Here is an 18,445-nt window from a genome sequence, read left to right on the forward strand (position 1 = left end):
TGTTCCTTTAGTTCTTGTTTTCTTTTAAATTAATTTGTGATGGTCTATTACTTTTTTAACATTTTACAAAATTATTATCTGATTTTTATATATTTTTTTATTTATAGAAATCATTATCTGAATTTTCTGTTTCTTTTAAATTTAAACTGTCTACAACCTATGACCTCTTTTTTAAATTAATTTTATAGTTGTCTTTCATTAAAATAACACGGATTTAAAAAACTGAATAACTTTCAACTAGTGTAGCAAAGTCGTGATTCAGCTATTCAGCCAAAATAGTTTGGGTCTTTTTGTAGCGTGACAAAAACCTTTGTAACATAAGTCAACCGAAGCCTTCCCAGTCAGAAATTATATTCGATTTTTCTGTGGCCGACAATCGGAAACTCACGGCAATTGTTTGGCATAACCAACCGATGGCCAAATCAGATAAACTTAAATAGATCATGTTTGGCTTATGTAACTCTCGGCCTATTATAGAAAAACTGTAACGGGTTTTATATATTTTATGCAAGGTTTGCCTTTAGTCTTGTACCGTCTTTTTTTGTATTGCGAACGAAAACTTTATAAAATTATGGTCAGTGTGCTGCTAAAATCTTGTTTATTGATGTGTGAATAAAAAAGTAAATAAATCAACGTTTAAAAAAACACACACATGTAATCGTGATACTAATGCGTAACACTACATTATTTATGTTGTATATGTAGACATTATTAATATAAACTATAATTTTTACCTAAGTGCAAATTAAGCGTGTGTTATCTTAGTTGTTTTAAATTTATATCCGTCGAAAGAACTATGTAGTTTTAAAAAGAGGATAAACTAAATTGAAATAAGTCACGTGCGTAAAACACCCAATCAAAAGCATTTTTAAAAACGTGGGATTTTATTTGTGGCATTTGTCTTTGAGTCGCAATTTAAATTTATTTTTGAACTTTTTAGGGCGTTTGGTGCGGGCTAACTTAAAACTTATGTTTTGCGAGGTATGCTTAGTGATAGATAATGTAGTACTATTACCTCTTTTATCGAAAAAAGAGTAGATATTACCTAGGGTTTGAGCAAGTAGGGTCGTAAATTAAACTCATTTATATATTTCGGGCAAGCTGGCAAGCAAGTATAGTTAAAGTTAATAGTAGTGATAACTTGGAAAATTAGTGCACATTTCCTACTAGGGTTGTTTATAAATAACTGGTTTGAATGTGTCATCGTATTGGTTTTATTAGTATATTTAGATATTTTCAGATCTTACATAAATAGATAAAAGCATAAGCAAATAAGGCAAGCATAAGCAAATAACACAAAGGGGGTTGTTCCTTGACCAATCTATACACTGAAGAAAATTCTAACACAAGCTTTTGTAACTTTAACTAACTTAATTTTTTATTTAAAGTGCTTAGGGTAAGGTATAATAGAAAAAAATAATTATAAAGCCTAGAAAACCTTTTAAAAAAGCTAGGTATTATTGCTATATGTTTAAGTATTAGACGCCCATTTAAGTATTTTTGTTTAAGATATGTTAAAAAGGAAACCCAAAAGAAGTTATTACAAAAGATTTGAAAATTTGTCGAAGGTTCAAAAATGGAGAAGAACGAAAAGAAATAAAAATGATACTGTAAACCAATATTTATTAAATACTTCGGTGCCTATAGTTATGGAGAAAACTCCACCAAGTTCAACCAGTGAAGACTCAGCAGAGTCTGTTAAATCTTTAGTATATGAATCTGAAAATGAGCAAAGTAAAAGTGTATGTTCTGATAACCATACAATGGTTAGTGATAAAGAATACACCATTTTGGAAGTTGTTCAAAATTGGGCATTAAATGAAGTTAATGTTCCTAAAGCCAGCATAACTCGATTGCTTCAATCTCTTCATGAATTTCATCCAAGTTTACCACGTAGTTTTTCAACGCTTTTACCTTCTTCAAATCTAAATTTTAGAGAAATGGGTGATGGTCAGTATGTTCATTTTCCCAACTGGATAAATTCTTTATCAAATTTGCTTCACACTTTCAGTTTAAAAGAAAGTGTTGGAATGACTTGCAATATTGATCTTTTAATAAACATTGATGGTTTACCATTATTTCAACACTCGCCAGACTTTAATATTCACCCAATTTTAATTACAATTTATGGTTTTCAATCTCGACCAATTTGTGCTGGTATTTATTGCAGCCATAAATGTTTGCGACGTGAAATGCCACCTCCTGACATTTTTTTACGCGAATTTATCACAGATCTTTCCCGAATTTATGAAAATTCAATTATCATTAATGGTATTAAATTTTGTTTGAAGTCCTATGGTATATTCGTATGCGATGCCCCAGCAAGATCTATTTTAAAATGCATAAAATCTCACACTGGATATAGCAGTTGTGAACGTTGCAAAATTCATGGCGAATATCACTCCAATCGTGTAACGTTGTTATCTACTACGAGACCAAACACATGTTCCATAAATTTTTGTGATAGGAGGTTAAATAGTGATTTTTTGGAATGTTCGGATACTAATCATCATATTAAAAAATCTATTTTGGCCAGTCTAGGTGTGAATATGGTCTCTCACTTTGTGTTAGACTATATGCATTTGTGTTGTCTCGGTGTGATGAAAAGACTATTACTTTGGTGGAAGGGAGTTCCTCGGTAATTATTTAAAATTTTAAAAAGAAGTTACTAAAAAGATTGATTAAAACTGTATTTTAGCCCTATATTTTAAACTATAAATTTAAATGTTTAAAAATATATTATACCATTATTTACTAGTAGTAATGCATTATTTGTATATTTAAAGGCAGCTGGGTGCTAAGATGTCTCTGGGAGCAATTTCTCGATTCAATGAAAAAATTTTAAAGGCAAAAGTATTTATTCCTATTGAATTTAATAGAAAATTGAGAGGTTTATCAGACTTGGCGTACTGGAAGGCATCGGAGTTTCGGTTATTTCTTTTGTATACTGGATTTTCTATGCTTAAGAGTAAAAAAATATTGAGCAAGGCAAAATATAATCATTTTATAAAATTTGCTATAGCATTAAGGTTTTTAGTTTCTTCTGAAACTAAACCCAGTGACATATTATTGTCTTCACAACTCCTACAACAATTTGTAGATGAATCATCTACAATTTATGGGAATGCATTTGTAACATACAATATTCACAGTTTATCACACTTGGCTGACGATTATAAAAATTTTGGGTCATTGGATTTAATTAGTTGTTTTCCATTTGAAAGTTATCTTGGACGTCTAAAAAATTGTGTTCGATCTGGATTTAAGCCCTTGCAACAGGTAGCAAATTATGCTCATTTTTTAAATGAAAATGTTCAAAAGACCATTGAAAATAACATAGCTCCAACTCCAAAAGGTTTACGTGAGTATGGTGTTGAAGGACTTTTTGATGATGAATTTCCTGTAGCCCATTATGACAAAATAACAATTAAAAAATGTACAATTAGAAGACAAACCGAAGGAGACAGTACAGTACTTTTTGAGTCCTTTAATGTGGCTGAAGTGTGCGATATTGTTATACATAATAAAAAAATATATTTTATTTTAAAACAATATGAAAAAGTGGAAAATCTTTTTAATCACCCATGTCCATCGGTAAATGTGGGTATATTATTAGTATCTTGTTTATCCAAGAATTATTCTATTGTAGAGATGTCAAGCATGCCAATCAAATGTTTATGTATTCCTTACAAAAAAAAGTTTCTTGCATGTACTTTAGTTCACATGCTGTAATTGTTTAAATTTTAATTTCATAACGTAAAAGTACTTTAAAAGTTGTGATATTTTAAAAATACGGAAAATGTTTTTTTTTAGATTTTTGTATTAAAAATGAAAAATTTCGTGTGTGTAAAATTTGAAAATCAAACCACTGATGTTATTCCAAAGCAGTGGATGTTATCCCCCACTGAGTGCTTGTGGCCCCCATCATCAAGCAATGCAAATGTTCAAATGATGGTGTCGAATAGAATCAGTCCACAAAAGGATTGGAAGGCATTTTCATGTGCCATACTTTGCCAAGCTTATAAGTTTGTTTGTGTTTACACATCAATACTTTCATTAACAACTACATATTTATTTAGCTACTAAGGATAAGTGTGTGAGAAGGGCATATGCCGCAACTAATTTGGAAACTGAGTCGGAAGAATCCTCGGCAGATGATAAATCCCCTCCAAATTACAAGCTTAAAAGAACTAAAGCATGTCGCAATATTCAGGAATTCAGGTAACTTTAGGTTTTTTCTGAAATAATGTATCAGTAAATTAACCAAAACAATGCTTTAAATGGGAATTTTTTTAGAGATTACTTTTCTGATACTGAAAAACAAGAAGATTTTGAATTTCGTGTGCCGCAGTTGCCATTTTCTCGAAAAAGGAAAAGTGAAAATTCATTACCAGAAGTTGATGTGCAAAAAGTTTTTAAAAAAATAGAAAAGTTGGAGGAAAAACTAGACATCATTTTAACAAAACTTGATACTCCGAAAAAAACTCAATGGGATTTTCCGAAGCCCTCGGACACTCTTGAAAGTCTTCAAGAAATAATAAAGGAAAACATGGTAAAATATAACAATTATAAATATTTGTTTTAATAATGCAATACTGTTGTTGTTTGTGGACACTTAACTAAAAAATTAACTCACAGTTTATTGATTTATGGTTTGTACTTTAGGACATTGATGGTTTGGCATGCTACATAATATCCGACACTTTAAGGGGAACTGTGCGTAATTTTATTAAAGTATTCATGAAAAAGTGTCTGGCCCTTAAGTTTTCGTGGACAGGTTTGGGTACTAAACGAATGAAGAAAAAGGAATCATTTCGAGATCACCCAATCTATCAAATACTCCTAAGTAAGTTCTATTTTCTAAAATAAGTTTTGTTGAATTTATTTTTCTAAAATAAGTTTTGTTGAATTTATTTTAACAGATGTGCTCAGTTCTACCGAATTTTCAACATCAAGGCACTCTGAGATAGCCTGTGCCATTCAAGTGGTTTTTAACGGAGTACCTGACTGGGATGGAGGAAGAGCTATGCGGCGCCCGTATTCAGCTCCTAGTTCTCTTTAGTTAATATTAAAGCTGGGCACTAGAGACTATACATAGGTTTAGTTTTTTTTATTTTAAAAATAAATTGCAATTAACTTTTGTAAATTAGCAAACTATTTAAATGGTCTACTCTAAATACCACAATGTAGCTAATGTTATCCTTTAAATGCAATAATATAAAAAAAGCTTTTAAAGGATAACATCAGCTACATTGTGGTATTAACAGTAGACCATTGAAATAGTTTGCTAATTCACTAAAGTTAATTTTAATTTATTCATAGTTTAATGTAATTTTTTTTATTTTGTAATTTAATGAAGAAGTTAAATCTAAACAGTTATGTTAATAACTGTTATTTCTATAAATCATGTTTCTATCCTAACCCCCTTGACAGAATTTTTTAAATATTAAACTTGAAATATTGCTATTTTTAAAGCTATTTTAGTTACATGAGTTGATTAAGTTACTTTAGAATAACTGTGCCCACCTTTGATGTTAACTAAACAGGCTATTTTCAGTCATTTTTACCCACAAATACTGTAATTTTGTATTTTTTTGTGATTCTTTTTTACAAAAATTAATACTGTGGATTTTGTTCTTCCCTACTGTGGATTTTGTTCAGTTCTTTCTTACTGCTATTGTTGTAAATCTTATACTGTGGATTTTGTTCAGTTCTTTCTTACTGCTATTGTTGTAAATCTTATACTGTGGATTTTGTTCAGTTCTTTCTTACTGCTATTGTTGTAAATCTTGTGCGATCTTACGTACTGTGTAATTCCTAATGCATACCTTGTGTAGCATTTGTGATTAAAATAAAGATGTTTACTGTTTAATAATTTTGAAAGTGTTGTTTGGAAACTTATGTTTCTTCCGAGGGTTATACCTGAATCTTCTAGATTTATAACTGGTGATCCCTTGGTTTTATTGTACGAGCCATTGGCGAAGCGCCATACTCGGTCCGGTTTCATTTCAATGTATAATGCATGTATAAATCATGGATGTTTGACCGGTGATTATCTGGGGGACATAATATGGGCCTTGGAAATAGGGGGATAAATCCAATAAGGCCCGGAGAAAAATTTCTGACTGGGTTTGAATACAAAGATAAATTTCTATTCATCTCTTTGCCAAGGGGTTTTTACAGTATACAATTTTAGTTACTGTTTGATTTTGAATAATATTTATTTTCAAGTACCAAATTTATATATACAAGTAGTGAAAGTTTATACAAGTAGCCAAAACTCGTATTTTACCATTTGTTGTAAAGAGTGTTAATCGCTTTATTAACCTAACATCCAATAACCTTCAAATTTAAAACCCTGTCATTTTCTATAATCGCAGTTTAGTACCAAGTTTCTTAATCGCCTATAAATCTGTTAAGTTTCCTGGTTTTTGACAAGCAATTATAGTAAGTAAAAATAGCATTCGTTAAATTGAAAATTAAATTTAAGGCTGTTTGTGAAAGTTATCAAGAACAGTTACATTTTTAATTTGTGTAACGTCGAATGCTTGATCATTGTAACTTCTCGGGGCAGTGTAATTTGGCCAACCACGTGACTCTGCAGGTCTTCTTATTTACTACTTTTATTTTGGCAGTTTTGACTTAAGGACTTGGCGTATAGACCTGTTTTTTGAGTCTCTGTTTTTGTACTTTCGCTTATTATTACACTATAGTTGTATTACATTTTTAGACTTTTTGGCTTAAGTTTTATATTTTATTAAATGATTGTAATAGCCTTTACCGAGTTTGCACTTTACCATTAACAAGGTTACAATTGGTCTTTCGGTGTGTCGAGTTTGCTTTGAGCATATAATTTGGTAACAATGTAAGAACAGTGTCCATTTTTTATTGCGCTCAAAATTTGATAACCTTTTATTATATTTTGAATTCAGAATTTATATTTAAGGAATAAAATGGGTTAAATTACATAAATATATCATTTAAATTTGATCGAAAAAAATTATAGGAAATTTGGCGAAGGCTGTATAGTCAAAAATGTTTTGAACAGAAAAATTATTTAAATACATTACAAATGTTATATTATTAGCTTACTTGCAATAAAAACAGTGCCAAACTTATAATATTTAAAGTTAAATCTAACTACTGCACGTTACAAAAATGAGTATTTGCGCGTCTTCGTATTGCAGGAGCCTAAGGACTAAATTAACTACAGTTGTATTGGTAAACTTAAGTATTTGCCTGGTCGCTGTTTACGTTATTTACGCATCCGCAATTACTATCGGACGAGCAGCTTTAGTGCTTGTGATTTTGCAACCTTCCTTCTCCTTTACACACAGCACATGTAACCTGATAACACATTTTTCCTTTCTTTAATAAAAGCCAAATGGTTTCCGATACCAATACTTTAGCTATTTATAGTACGCACTATGAATGTTGTATTTTAACGAACTTAACGCGCAGAATGGCCTCCGTATTGGTAACAAAAAATAACATTTGATTTAACATGTATTATTAAAAATCTAGATAAAGAGATGAATCTTTAAACTTACCTAATTAATTTTGTTTTAAAAGACCATTCTATTAACTTTTTTAATTTCTAACTATTGTAACAAACGGTTGTTTACAATCCAAGTTTTTATTAATGGTTTTAACTAATATTACAGTAATCTTATTCAAATAGAATCAAAATAAAAGTACAAGTTATTTACTAAATAGGTTATTAATATAAAGTATTTACAAAGAACAATTAATCTAATAAAACACACTTAAACAAAACATCTAGCTAAACACTGAAAAGTTATACAAAGTAAGCCAGACAAGGTGACAGGGTTGATAAGAAAAACGATAACAAGAGTTGTGCCTTTAAACATATTGCCCCGAACTAACGGCAGAATGAAACGATAACGTTTTATAAGAACACTATTTAAACAATAGATAACGACAGTCCAATATTGTTACACGTCGAATGCTTGATCATTGTAACCTCTTGGGGCAGTGTAATTTGGCCAGCCACGTGACTCTGCAGGTCTTCTTATTTACTGCTTTTATTTTGGCAGTTCTGGCCAGTGTACTTGGCGTATAGACGTGTTTTTTGAGTCTCTGTTTTTGTACTTTTGCTTTATATTACACTATAGTTGTATTGTATTACATTTTTAGACTTTTAAGCTTACGTTTTATATTTTATCAAATAATTGTAATAGCGTTTACCGAATTTACACTTTACTATTAACAAAGTTACAATTGGTCTTTCGGTGAGCCGTTAGTTCAGGGTTTTAGACTAAAACTAGTACAAAAGTATTTAGTTTGCTTTGAGCATATAAGTTGGTAACATATGTAAAATAAACGTCATTACTGTTTTAAGTTAAAACAAATAAGATTTTAAAAATATTTAATTTTTTTAACTACCATTTTGCATTTTAGAAAATAAGGATTTTAAAATAACTAAACTTTTAATATAGGTTAACTAATCTGACATTAAGAATGAACACTTTATTACTAAACAATTACTCTAAGTTTAGGTCGCGCATTCGACCTTACCACATCGAGGATAAAAATTTATACAAAAAATGCCCTAGTCTCAGCGTTATTGCAATCTTTTTAAAATAAAGACTACTTTATGCTGGTACTAATAACTAAAAGTACAGTAACATTTAAAATATATAACTCTGAGTTTCTATTGGTACGTTTTGAGTACAAAATATTAACCGTTAAGAATAGCAGACGACCCCCTATCTCTAGGCCTGTTTATTGGGACATGAAAGGTGTTACGGCGTGTTACGGCGCCACATGAGTATAAATTTGGCCCGCACAAATTTTAAACAAAATCTAAAAATAAAATAAATCCAAAAATTTTTCAAAGTTTTCAAATTTAGAAATAAATTTCAAATTACTTGAAGTTTACAGTCTTTAAACAAACTTTTTACTATTACGGTCCTAGCCAATCTACTCTCAATAGATTGATTCTAACTTAATTATTACTTTGTACTTTAAAATAGGTTATTATTTTTTTAATAAATGCAATACTAATAAATATTGTTGTTTCTTATACAATTTTCTTAAAAATTTTGAAAGACTGTAAACTACAAGTGGTCCTATATTTTTGAAAGGGTATTTAATATTTATTTTTTTAAATTTAATTTTGCATCATATTATTGTATATTTGACGTCAGTATTAGTTTATTTATTGTAACCTCCAGCGTGGTGTAGTAGTCAGAACACTTGCTACACTAGATGAGGTCGTGGGTTGAAACTCCCACTGCTCTCATGCTGTAGCACCCATTAGTTATGCGTCATAAACGATTTAAACTCCTGCTAAGCCAGAACTTAATCAGCAGCATAATTAACGGGGATCAGTAATGTATTATCGAGGATAAATTTATTTAAAAAAAAATTGTTTTTTTGTGAAATAGTTTAGTACTTATCATCTTATACACTCCTACCATAACCTAATTAAGTTTAATGTAAGAATAAAACCTTTTCTATATGAAAATTTTAATTTACAAAGTATGGTGGCGGAAATTATTTATTGTTGACTAATAGCAAAACCTGTAAAAAATAAACTCATTAAATTTAAGCTTTACAAGCGGCTTTTAATTAAATCTAAGTTACATAATATGTAAAAGAAAATAAAAACAAACACATAATATATATGAATTAAAACGATTTTAATATAAAATAAAAAAGGTTCGTTAAACCTGTAAATTGAACAATAACCTTTTATTTTATTAACAAGTTTCTACTTTTATGGAACTAGTTAAAAAAATTGTGCATAATTTGTTTAAAAATTAGCAAACATATGAAATATATACTTTTCATTAAAAAAATTGCAAGATGATCAAAATAAAACACAATCAAAAAACTAATAGCTAATTTTTCGTGCTAGAAAGTTGACAATGTCGATTCTTTATTATTTAAAGCAATCTTGTTTATGGTTTAGCTATATACAAAAATCAAAGCCCGCTAAAATGATCTTCTGCTAATACATTAAATAAAACCATTATAATAATATTTTTAATAAATGCAAAATACATTGCATAATTGCCCCTTTTCTTTTTTGATGGTCATATAAAATTGGACTTTATAAAAATTACATATAGTCGACACAGTTAGCCAACGAGTAAAAAAATTATTAACATTTAGGAACTTTTGCGTTTGGAAGTTTGAAGAGTTACAAATCTATCAGATTTATCATGCAAAATAATCTGATATGTTAATTTTTGCTGCAACCAGGAACACAGGCTGAACTTGAACTGAGTTGATCTAAGAATATAAACAGTTGCTCATTGTTAAACTTTTTTTACTGGAAAAATTGATTAAGCTTTAGGCTAAAAAAATTTAATTCGTTATTTATAAAAACACCCCCTTTAATAAACCTTACAGCGTCTTAAACTTAAAGCTTTTAAAAGGACAGGTTGCATTAGTTAAACTGTCAACGAACATGCTATAGGCTAAAGAAAACCGAATATTCAGCAACCAATAATTGCAACAGTCAAGCTTCAGGTTACTAGTTAGTCATTAACCGCTTTAAAGCGAGTTAACAGATGCGCTTCGTCTGCTGGGTTATTTTTATTAACATATTTAAATTTTAAATATTTTAAAATATTACGCAACCCTAAATCTTAATTTGAGAATTGTTACTTTTTTTTAAATAAATAAATCTTTGGTACATTTCTACACGACCTAGACATGGAGAAACAATTTATTGTTGCCCAGGTTATTTTTTATGCCTAGGTCGCACAGTCAGCAACTTTAGCAGGTTAGTTTATAGATTCTAGTTGCCTGATAATCTAGCTGCTGACGAAGGGCTGACTCAGCGGGATTTATTGTTGTCGAACCCAAAACCTTAATAGTGTAGAAAGTGTTTTGAATACTACACGTCACTACCGGTTAAAAATAATCGCTTAAACATCACCTAAAAGACCTGAAGGAAACCTGAAGCAACTAATAAGTTGCTCCATTAAATGCTTTAAGCGTTAATGAAAATACCCGAGCAGACGGTTCGCATCTTTCAACTCGCTTCGAAGTGGGTAATGCCCCACCTTTTCTCCGCCAATCGGGTCCAAGCTTACTAAAAGCATCTTAAAAGCAATATGCTGATATGCGGCAATCAAAACTGCATTGCGAGTAATCATTAATATTTAACACGAAATACTAGTAATATATATTTAATATAGCTTAGGTTAACTAACATGATTGATAGCTAAGGTTAAATTAATGTTTAACTTTGCTTATATGGCTTTATTAAATAAAATGAGAATTCCTGGAGTAACATTTTCTCTATGGCGTGATATTTATTGTAAATACAATTACCTGATTTTAGTTTTCTACTAATAACGTATTACTAAACTATTAATAATTATTTAATTTAAAGTATTTTTGGTGTTTTTGTATTAACCATGTACACATACCATCATACACAGACATTATATTTTTCTCTCTGACTTATTAATAGCTATAGCTTTTTAAAAATAATTTTTAATTTAAAAAAATTAATAAACGTACCGCCTTCGTTTTCCTCAATAGGTTCGTTTGTATTTAAATTCTCTTTTTTCGGATCATTTCTTAAAAAAATAAAAATCATTAATATTTTTTTATTAAAAAAATTGCTATTCCGATACCTGGTATAAAAATCCTGCAACATAATATTTCCTCTGAAAAACTCATACAAATGTACAAGAAGCTGGGGGTGTTTTCCAGTAAAAACATTTAGGAATTTGCTCCAATCGACCTCAAAATTAATATTTATTTATTAAAGTTTGCTTAAAACATAAAACAGGTTTGATCTTTTTTTTATAATTTTCATAATACAATTTTTGTGTTGGAGTCATATCCGAGTATGCGGTTTACACCTTCTTCGTATTTGTCATCACGTACATGCTCTGCCTATAATACATTTTTCAAGTTTAATTGCAAATCACACAAGTATTGAGTGCATGTAAAATATTTTACTAAAACAACAACTTGTTAGTCAAGTAAAGCAACATAACCTTATCCCTGATAACTTTAACCAACTGTTCCACATTTGCACATTTTCTTATGGGAAAATCTTTAATTTGTCTGATTTCTTGAGGGATATCCGACAGTGATATTTCAAACTTTTTTGTTGTTTTGAATTTTTCGGACAAAAGGCTAGTTGTGAATTGGTTTACCTTATCTCCAGTAGGTGCTGTATTAGATTTATTTAGCGCAACGTCTAATTCCTATGTAAAACATTAACAAATTTTACATATCATGAAGAGTTTAAAAATATCTTTAATAAGGTTTGTGCTATGTCTTTTAGGTCAAAATGGGTTTGGTGACCTTACAATATGACACTGTTAAATCATATATAGCTATTTAACAATTTAGACATGTTTTAAATCATGATTTTGTTATTGTTTTTCTCACTGCATTAATGTAAAGTTATTTGTTCTTGTTAGTTTTATTGGTGCATGAAAAATTAAATAAAAGTAATATTTAAAAATCAGTAAAACAAAATAACAAAAAAAAAATAACAAAAAAACGGCAGCGTGGTGTAGTGGTAAGAACACTTGCTACACCACCATGAGGTCGTGGGTTTATTCCCCACTGGTCTCATGTTGTGGCACCCTTAAGTAAGGCGCTATAAACTGTTTGAGTTTTTGCTGAGCCAGCACTTAATTAGCAGTATAATTATCGGGCAATTATAATCTATAATATCCCAAACTGCCACAGGCAACTCGAGATTGGGTTGGAGTAACTAATGTTACTCTATGTTTAAGTCGCGCATTCGACTTTCCTACATCAAGGATAAATGTATATACAAAAAATAAAAAATAAAACCTTGTAAAATTCAATTTTTTTTTCTGGCGACCAAAAAATAGGATGGCAAGCTACTTGCTCAATGCTTAATCTCTTTTCAGGTTTAAAAAGAATCATATTTCTGATCAAATCACATGCTGTAATCTTCTGCTCTTCGCTTACTAAAACACGAAGTATATGTTTACATAAAAATAGTGTGGATTTTGAACTTTTTTTCTCTTTGTTGTAGCGTTTTTTAAAAGGCTTAAAAGGATTTGTTTATCGTCGATATGGAAAGGTTAACTTCACAACCTATATGCAGAGTACCATCAGTTACCCCGATTTATAGTCTCGATTTGCCTTTGCCAGTTTAGAATATTATAGATTATAATTACGCGATAATCTGATTACGTGTTGGTTAAGCAGGAGTTTTTATCGTAGATAGCGCCTACTTAAGGGTGCTCAGCACGGGAGTGGTAGGTATCAAACCTAGGACCTCATGTAGTAACGCCAAATGCCCCGACAACAGAACTACGATGTCGGTGATAGCCAACTTCAGAATGTTTTCAAAAAACCATATTAACAAAAATATAAAATTCATTTTCAATTACAGGAAATTTGAGCATGAGAAATATTCTTTGGTTTTTCATTTCTGATCTTGTGGCTGTGGTCGTGTATATCGCTTCCATACGGATGTTCTCCTTTGGAAAGCACGTAATATAGGACAATACCCAAAGAAAATATGTCTGAAGGTAATTTCTAAATAAAAAAGTAATTATAATTGAGTTTACTCATTTACTACCTAAAATATTTAATACTTGAGTATAAAAATGCGCAAACGTACCACGCTAGGCCCATCATAGGTTTCTGGAGCCCGGTAAGATGCAGTACCGCCAGTTTTATCTGTATTGTAGGTACTTTTATTAACTTTTAGTTGAACGGTCAGTCCAAAGTCTGCCACTTTTACGAGAGTTTTGCCTTCGATTTGTTGCAAAAGAAAATTTGATGGCTTTATATCTCTATGTACTACAAAATAATTGGTAAACATTTTAATAAAATTTGTTTTCAACTTTGTGTAATTTTAAGTGGTGTATACTATTACATATAGCTGGAAATAAAAACTTTTAACGAATCGTTAATGTTAAAAGGGATATAAGATACAAGACTAAATAATTTAAAAATGTGTTTAATAAGCTAAAACTTTATTTTAACTAAAGAAATCTATGTAGAAAGGGACGTTTTTTTCTATTTAGACCAAATTGACAAGAGGTTACTTTTGGTAACACGGTTGCCCGTGTGAAGATACTGAATCCCCTTTACAGCTTGCTTTACCAAGTCTAAAGGCTTAAGGTCATCAAAAAACTCTTTTGCAAGTATTTCAGTTGTGTTTTCATCTTCATTTAATGCAGGTCGAATTGGTTCGTTGTCCACATACTTAATTGTGAAAAATTCAGAAATATTGTCAATGTTAAAAGATTAATACAGAACACAACAATCGTATTATTAAAATCAATACCTAGTCAATATCATGGCAAATATTAGTCAATTAAAATATGTATTGAAAATATTAATTTAAACATTTACCTGTTCAATGGTACAATCGCATAAAGTCATTAAAAGTACCATTTTTTTGCTTGGAGCCTTGATAAATAATAATATAATGTTAGTAACCGCTTTAAATAAATCGCTTCATTTAAAAAAATGTTAAAATGACCACTTTTATTAAAAACATAACTAATTACAATATCAATTAAACTGTAATTATTAACATTGAAAATAGGCAAACCCAATTTAAAACAAAATTTATTTTTCTTACGTTTGATAAAAAGGCGATATAGTGAACAATATTTTCGTAACTTTCTCCAAAATCTGTCATATTTTTAACTTCTTGCATGTAGTCTTCATCTCGTTCCGGGTCGATTTCCTTTCCTGCAAATTTTTTTCTTGTCGAGATTTCCTCGTATCTGTCAGCAGGAAATTAAAAACATGGCTTTTATAAACACTTTTAGTAGCACATGACCTAAAAGAATAAAACACTAGAAATGTATATCACTGCAAACCATAACTTAGGTCATTATTACAATTAATTATATAATATAATTATTTCTATTCAATAAAAAACGTTGGCGTGTCTTCATTTAACTATGATGTTTTACAAAAGGGCCTCACAAGTAAAATAGAAATTAACCGTTTTAAAAGGAAATCAGGACACAATACAACATGATAAATGCCATGTTAAAAATCTACTTTACACAATACTTACTTGTAAACAATTCCAAATTGCCCCTTTCCTAGACGCCTTAGTCTTCGGTACTGATGATTTCCTTTTGTTAGAACATTAAATATTTTAAATTATTTTAAAAATTCACAAAAACGTTTTTAAATTTTTTTACGATTGATTTCTTTATTGTACAGTAACCTATTTTTATATTTTTAGGCTTTAAAAAACAACCATTTTAGCTATTACCTGTTTCTTCCATATTTGTTCGTATGTTTGGATTTTCCGTATAGTTGTTTAGAATTACAAGTGTATCAACTTCATAACCATAAATTTAAACATTTTTTAAAATCAAATTTGAGCGATGAGTTTTTGAAAAAAAAATTGGTAATAACATAAATCTGTATGTCAGTAAAAATTAATCTACATACCGTAATATTTTTGATGATTGTTTTCTAAATTTTGTTTATAGTTTTCTGCCGTCAGATTTGCTAATTCCTTATTCACTGTTTCAATGGGAAACATATCCTTAAAAAAACATCAATTAAGAAAACTACAATTTATGCATGTATTTTTATTATGAGGTCAAACCAAAAAATTGTCATTTGTAATTTTTACTATTGTGTTTAATATTTACAAAAGGAAACACTTCAAAACAACTTAGGATATAAGTGGTTTAATTGATTTATCTGTTTGTTGTCCTGCATTAATAGCTATTAACTCCCTATTATTTTCTATTGCATTTAAATTCTTTAAACAAAAACAACAAATTTATAAAAATATAGTGATTTACCATTTGTTTTTATTGTTTTCTACTATTTAAAATTTATTGTAACCTACAAATTAAACAAACATCTACCCTAATCTTTTAACGTTGTTTGTAAGTAGACAGTTGTTTGTTAGAAACTAAAAAAAGGTATTTAGTTATTTGAGACTTTAGTTAAAAAGGTACAAATGTTTTTTTAAATATAGAAAGTCTATTTGTACAAAGTTTATGATAGGATTTTAACTTAAACCATCTTAAGAAGGAATTTGGTTGCAAGGAATTTAGTGAAAACTATTGAATTTAATATTCACCGAAGAAGAACTATCTGGAGCCTCAACAATTTGTCTCTCGGGAGGCTCACCCGTAAATTTGCTGAGGTCCATTTTCAACGTCTTAAAGTTAAAACAAATATTGGTCTGTTATGTTACTTTAATTAAATAAATAGCTTTATTCGTATGTCAATCCTAATCAAACAAAAAATGTTTTTAAACAAAATAGAATTAACGAGATTTCACCAATAAAATTCAAACTACATTTTTTTTACACAATTATTATTTCTGAATTTGAATTTTTGTTTTTTAAAGACTCTTACATAAATAGTAAACATTAAATTTTTAAGACATCTGTGTTTATTAAACTGTGCACTCACTCTACAAAACAAAAACATGAATCATTAATTTAAATATTAAAACACAGCCGTTTAGAGTTTATAACCCCTGGTAATATTAAGCGATGATGACCATTTCGAAACAAATTTGAAGTTGCGCATTGTGTTTTGGGATAAATTAATTGACTCTGAACTATTCATATTTTAATTGATTTAATAAACTTTTTCAGCCCCAACTGTTATTTAAGTTATAATATATTTTTAACAAGCCTTAATATTTGTATAAGGATTCAGTACATTAAACACTCTAAAATTAACTAAAAAAACCTTCCGACTATTATTTTTTTTGTTACTGAATTAATCATTTTAAAGTGTTTTAAAAAAGGGCGTAACTTTCAACCCACTTTAAAGCGGCCTGTAGCTAACTAAGCCAGCATATGTATTTAAATTTGCAAGTGTTTTTAAACTCAAACTAAATAGGCTTTTTTCTTCACAACTTTTTATGTACATTTATATATTTTTAGAACGAAAAGTTGGCAAGGCAAAAAGACTTGCTGTAACTTACACCTCTTTAAAACACTGCTAGGTTTATGTATGTCTTTTTCTGTTTTTTTTTGTTGAGAAGTTAATAAGTAACGTGTATTGTGTGTGTTTGAACCGGTTTACGGGGGCCTTGTTTGAGTTACATGTTCATAATTTAAATAAAGTTGGCAAACAGGCGAGGTATGTAAATGTTTAACTTTATTGTTTAGTAATAAAATGTTAAACTGATTTCGTCATTTATCGAAGGTTTTTTTATTTACTTAATTTAACATAGAAATATCAACAAGAAAATGTTAGTTTTGATAAGTTTCTTTGACAAATAAATGATGGTTCAGGTTTTACTAAACTTTTATTTATTATAAAAAGATATGTGTACGTGTGTGTGTAAGGCGTATGGATGGCGTATGTTTGATTTACATGCTTACATTTTATGATTATTTGATTATTGGCGCTATTAAAAAAAAGTAATATAACATGTATTTTTAAAGATATTACCTTAAACTAGTGTTCAATTATTTACCAAAAATTAAAATACATTTACAATTTTTTGTAAAGCGATTTCTAAATATTTGTTTATTATAAAGTACAGAGTCTGTTTATTATATAAAATTAATATCAAGTTTACTTTGTATAAAATCACATGCTTCCTTTGTTTGCCTAAACAACTTAAACAAATGTTCCAGGAGCTGGAAATGTTTTCCAGTAAAAACATTCAATAATTTAATCCGATATTTAAAATTATTAAAAAAAAACAAATAAACTTAAATAAATAAGTAAAATAAAATAACGCTAATTATTAGTTTGTTTACATTATTTAAATCGGGATTATATTCTAGTAATTGGTTTAAAGTACATAAAGTAACAACCTTCTTATTAATCAGTTTTTTATCATGTGCAATTTTAAACTTTTCAGTTTATGTATTTGTCGAAAAAATGTGTTGTTATTATTTACGTTCTTGTTTTAACGTTCCTATTTCGGTTTTGCGAGAAAATTATTTAATTTGTAACAGAATTTAAAGCATTTGTTCAAAATTTTGCAAAATTTGGATAACTTAAACCATAACCTAACGTTATAGTTTTTGCTTAAAAACTAAACGATTGAATTCCGGCAACGTGTTACAAATAAAATATAAATTAAGCAAAACAAAAACGGAAAACAAAATCGGAATCAAATCACAGGCTGTAAACTTTTGTTGTTTCCCTACTAAAACAAGATGTGTATGTTTTATTGGGCTACATCATAAAAAGTATTGGGCTACATCATAAAAGATATAACTGTTAAAAAGTAAGTAACATCAGCAGATTTTTTCATAGATATCCAGAGCATTAAAAACCCAATCTAAAGAACAGCAAAATCTTTTTTTTTAAATTATTTAAAAACCTTAACTAAAAATTTGTCAACGTACTACTTCATTAGTATAGTTGGCCTTGTGTGCTCTTAACAATTAAATGCCTTCTGGCTTACTGGGTTCTTTGTCATTTGGTCGTCTGCAAGTTTAACGCTCTATCCAAAATCCGCCATCTTGACTTAGAACTTATTTTTGATGTGCAG

The 18,445-nt window shown here is 29.3% G+C and overlaps 3 protein-coding genes across 3 annotated transcripts; 2 read left to right on the forward strand and 1 right to left on the reverse strand.

The window, feature by feature from the left end:
- The first annotated feature begins 1,511 nt into the window (after nt 1-1,511).
- On the forward strand, nt 1,512-3,732 carry LOC145760154 (uncharacterized). The gene is made up of 2 exons (XM_082574032.1): nt 1,512-2,638; nt 2,787-3,732. Exons 1-2 carry the CDS (start codon nt 1,512-1,514, stop codon nt 3,730-3,732), a joined length of 2,073 nt encoding a protein of 690 aa, XP_082430158.1.
- Nucleotides 3,733-3,828: 96 nt separating this feature from the next.
- Nucleotides 3,829-5,062, forward strand: LOC145760155 (uncharacterized). Its single transcript, XM_082574034.1, has 5 exons — nt 3,829-4,029; nt 4,088-4,221; nt 4,297-4,552; nt 4,666-4,846; nt 4,923-5,062. Exons 1-5 carry the CDS (start codon nt 3,829-3,831, stop codon nt 5,060-5,062), a joined length of 912 nt encoding a protein of 303 aa, XP_082430160.1.
- A 5,126-nt stretch (nt 5,063-10,188) lies between these two features.
- Nucleotides 10,189-14,385, reverse strand: LOC145760156 (serine/threonine-protein kinase/endoribonuclease ire-1-like). Its single transcript, XM_082574035.1, has 11 exons — nt 14,344-14,385; nt 14,034-14,193; nt 13,604-13,785; nt 13,371-13,518; nt 12,856-12,941; nt 11,988-12,200; nt 11,809-11,883; nt 11,619-11,728; nt 11,503-11,561; nt 11,040-11,113; nt 10,189-10,260 (listed from the first exon to the last, which is right to left on the reverse strand). The coding sequence occupies exons 1-11, from the start codon at nt 14,383-14,385 to the stop codon at nt 10,189-10,191; spliced, it is 1,221 nt and encodes a 406-aa protein (XP_082430161.1).
- Nucleotides 14,386-18,445: the final 4,060 nt, after the last annotated feature.

This window comes from Corella eumyota, chromosome 7 (assembly GCF_963082875.1).
Source record: "Corella eumyota chromosome 7, kaCorEumy4.1, whole genome shotgun sequence".
In the NCBI taxonomy this organism is placed as follows: domain Eukaryota; kingdom Metazoa; phylum Chordata; class Ascidiacea; order Phlebobranchia; family Corellidae; genus Corella; species Corella eumyota.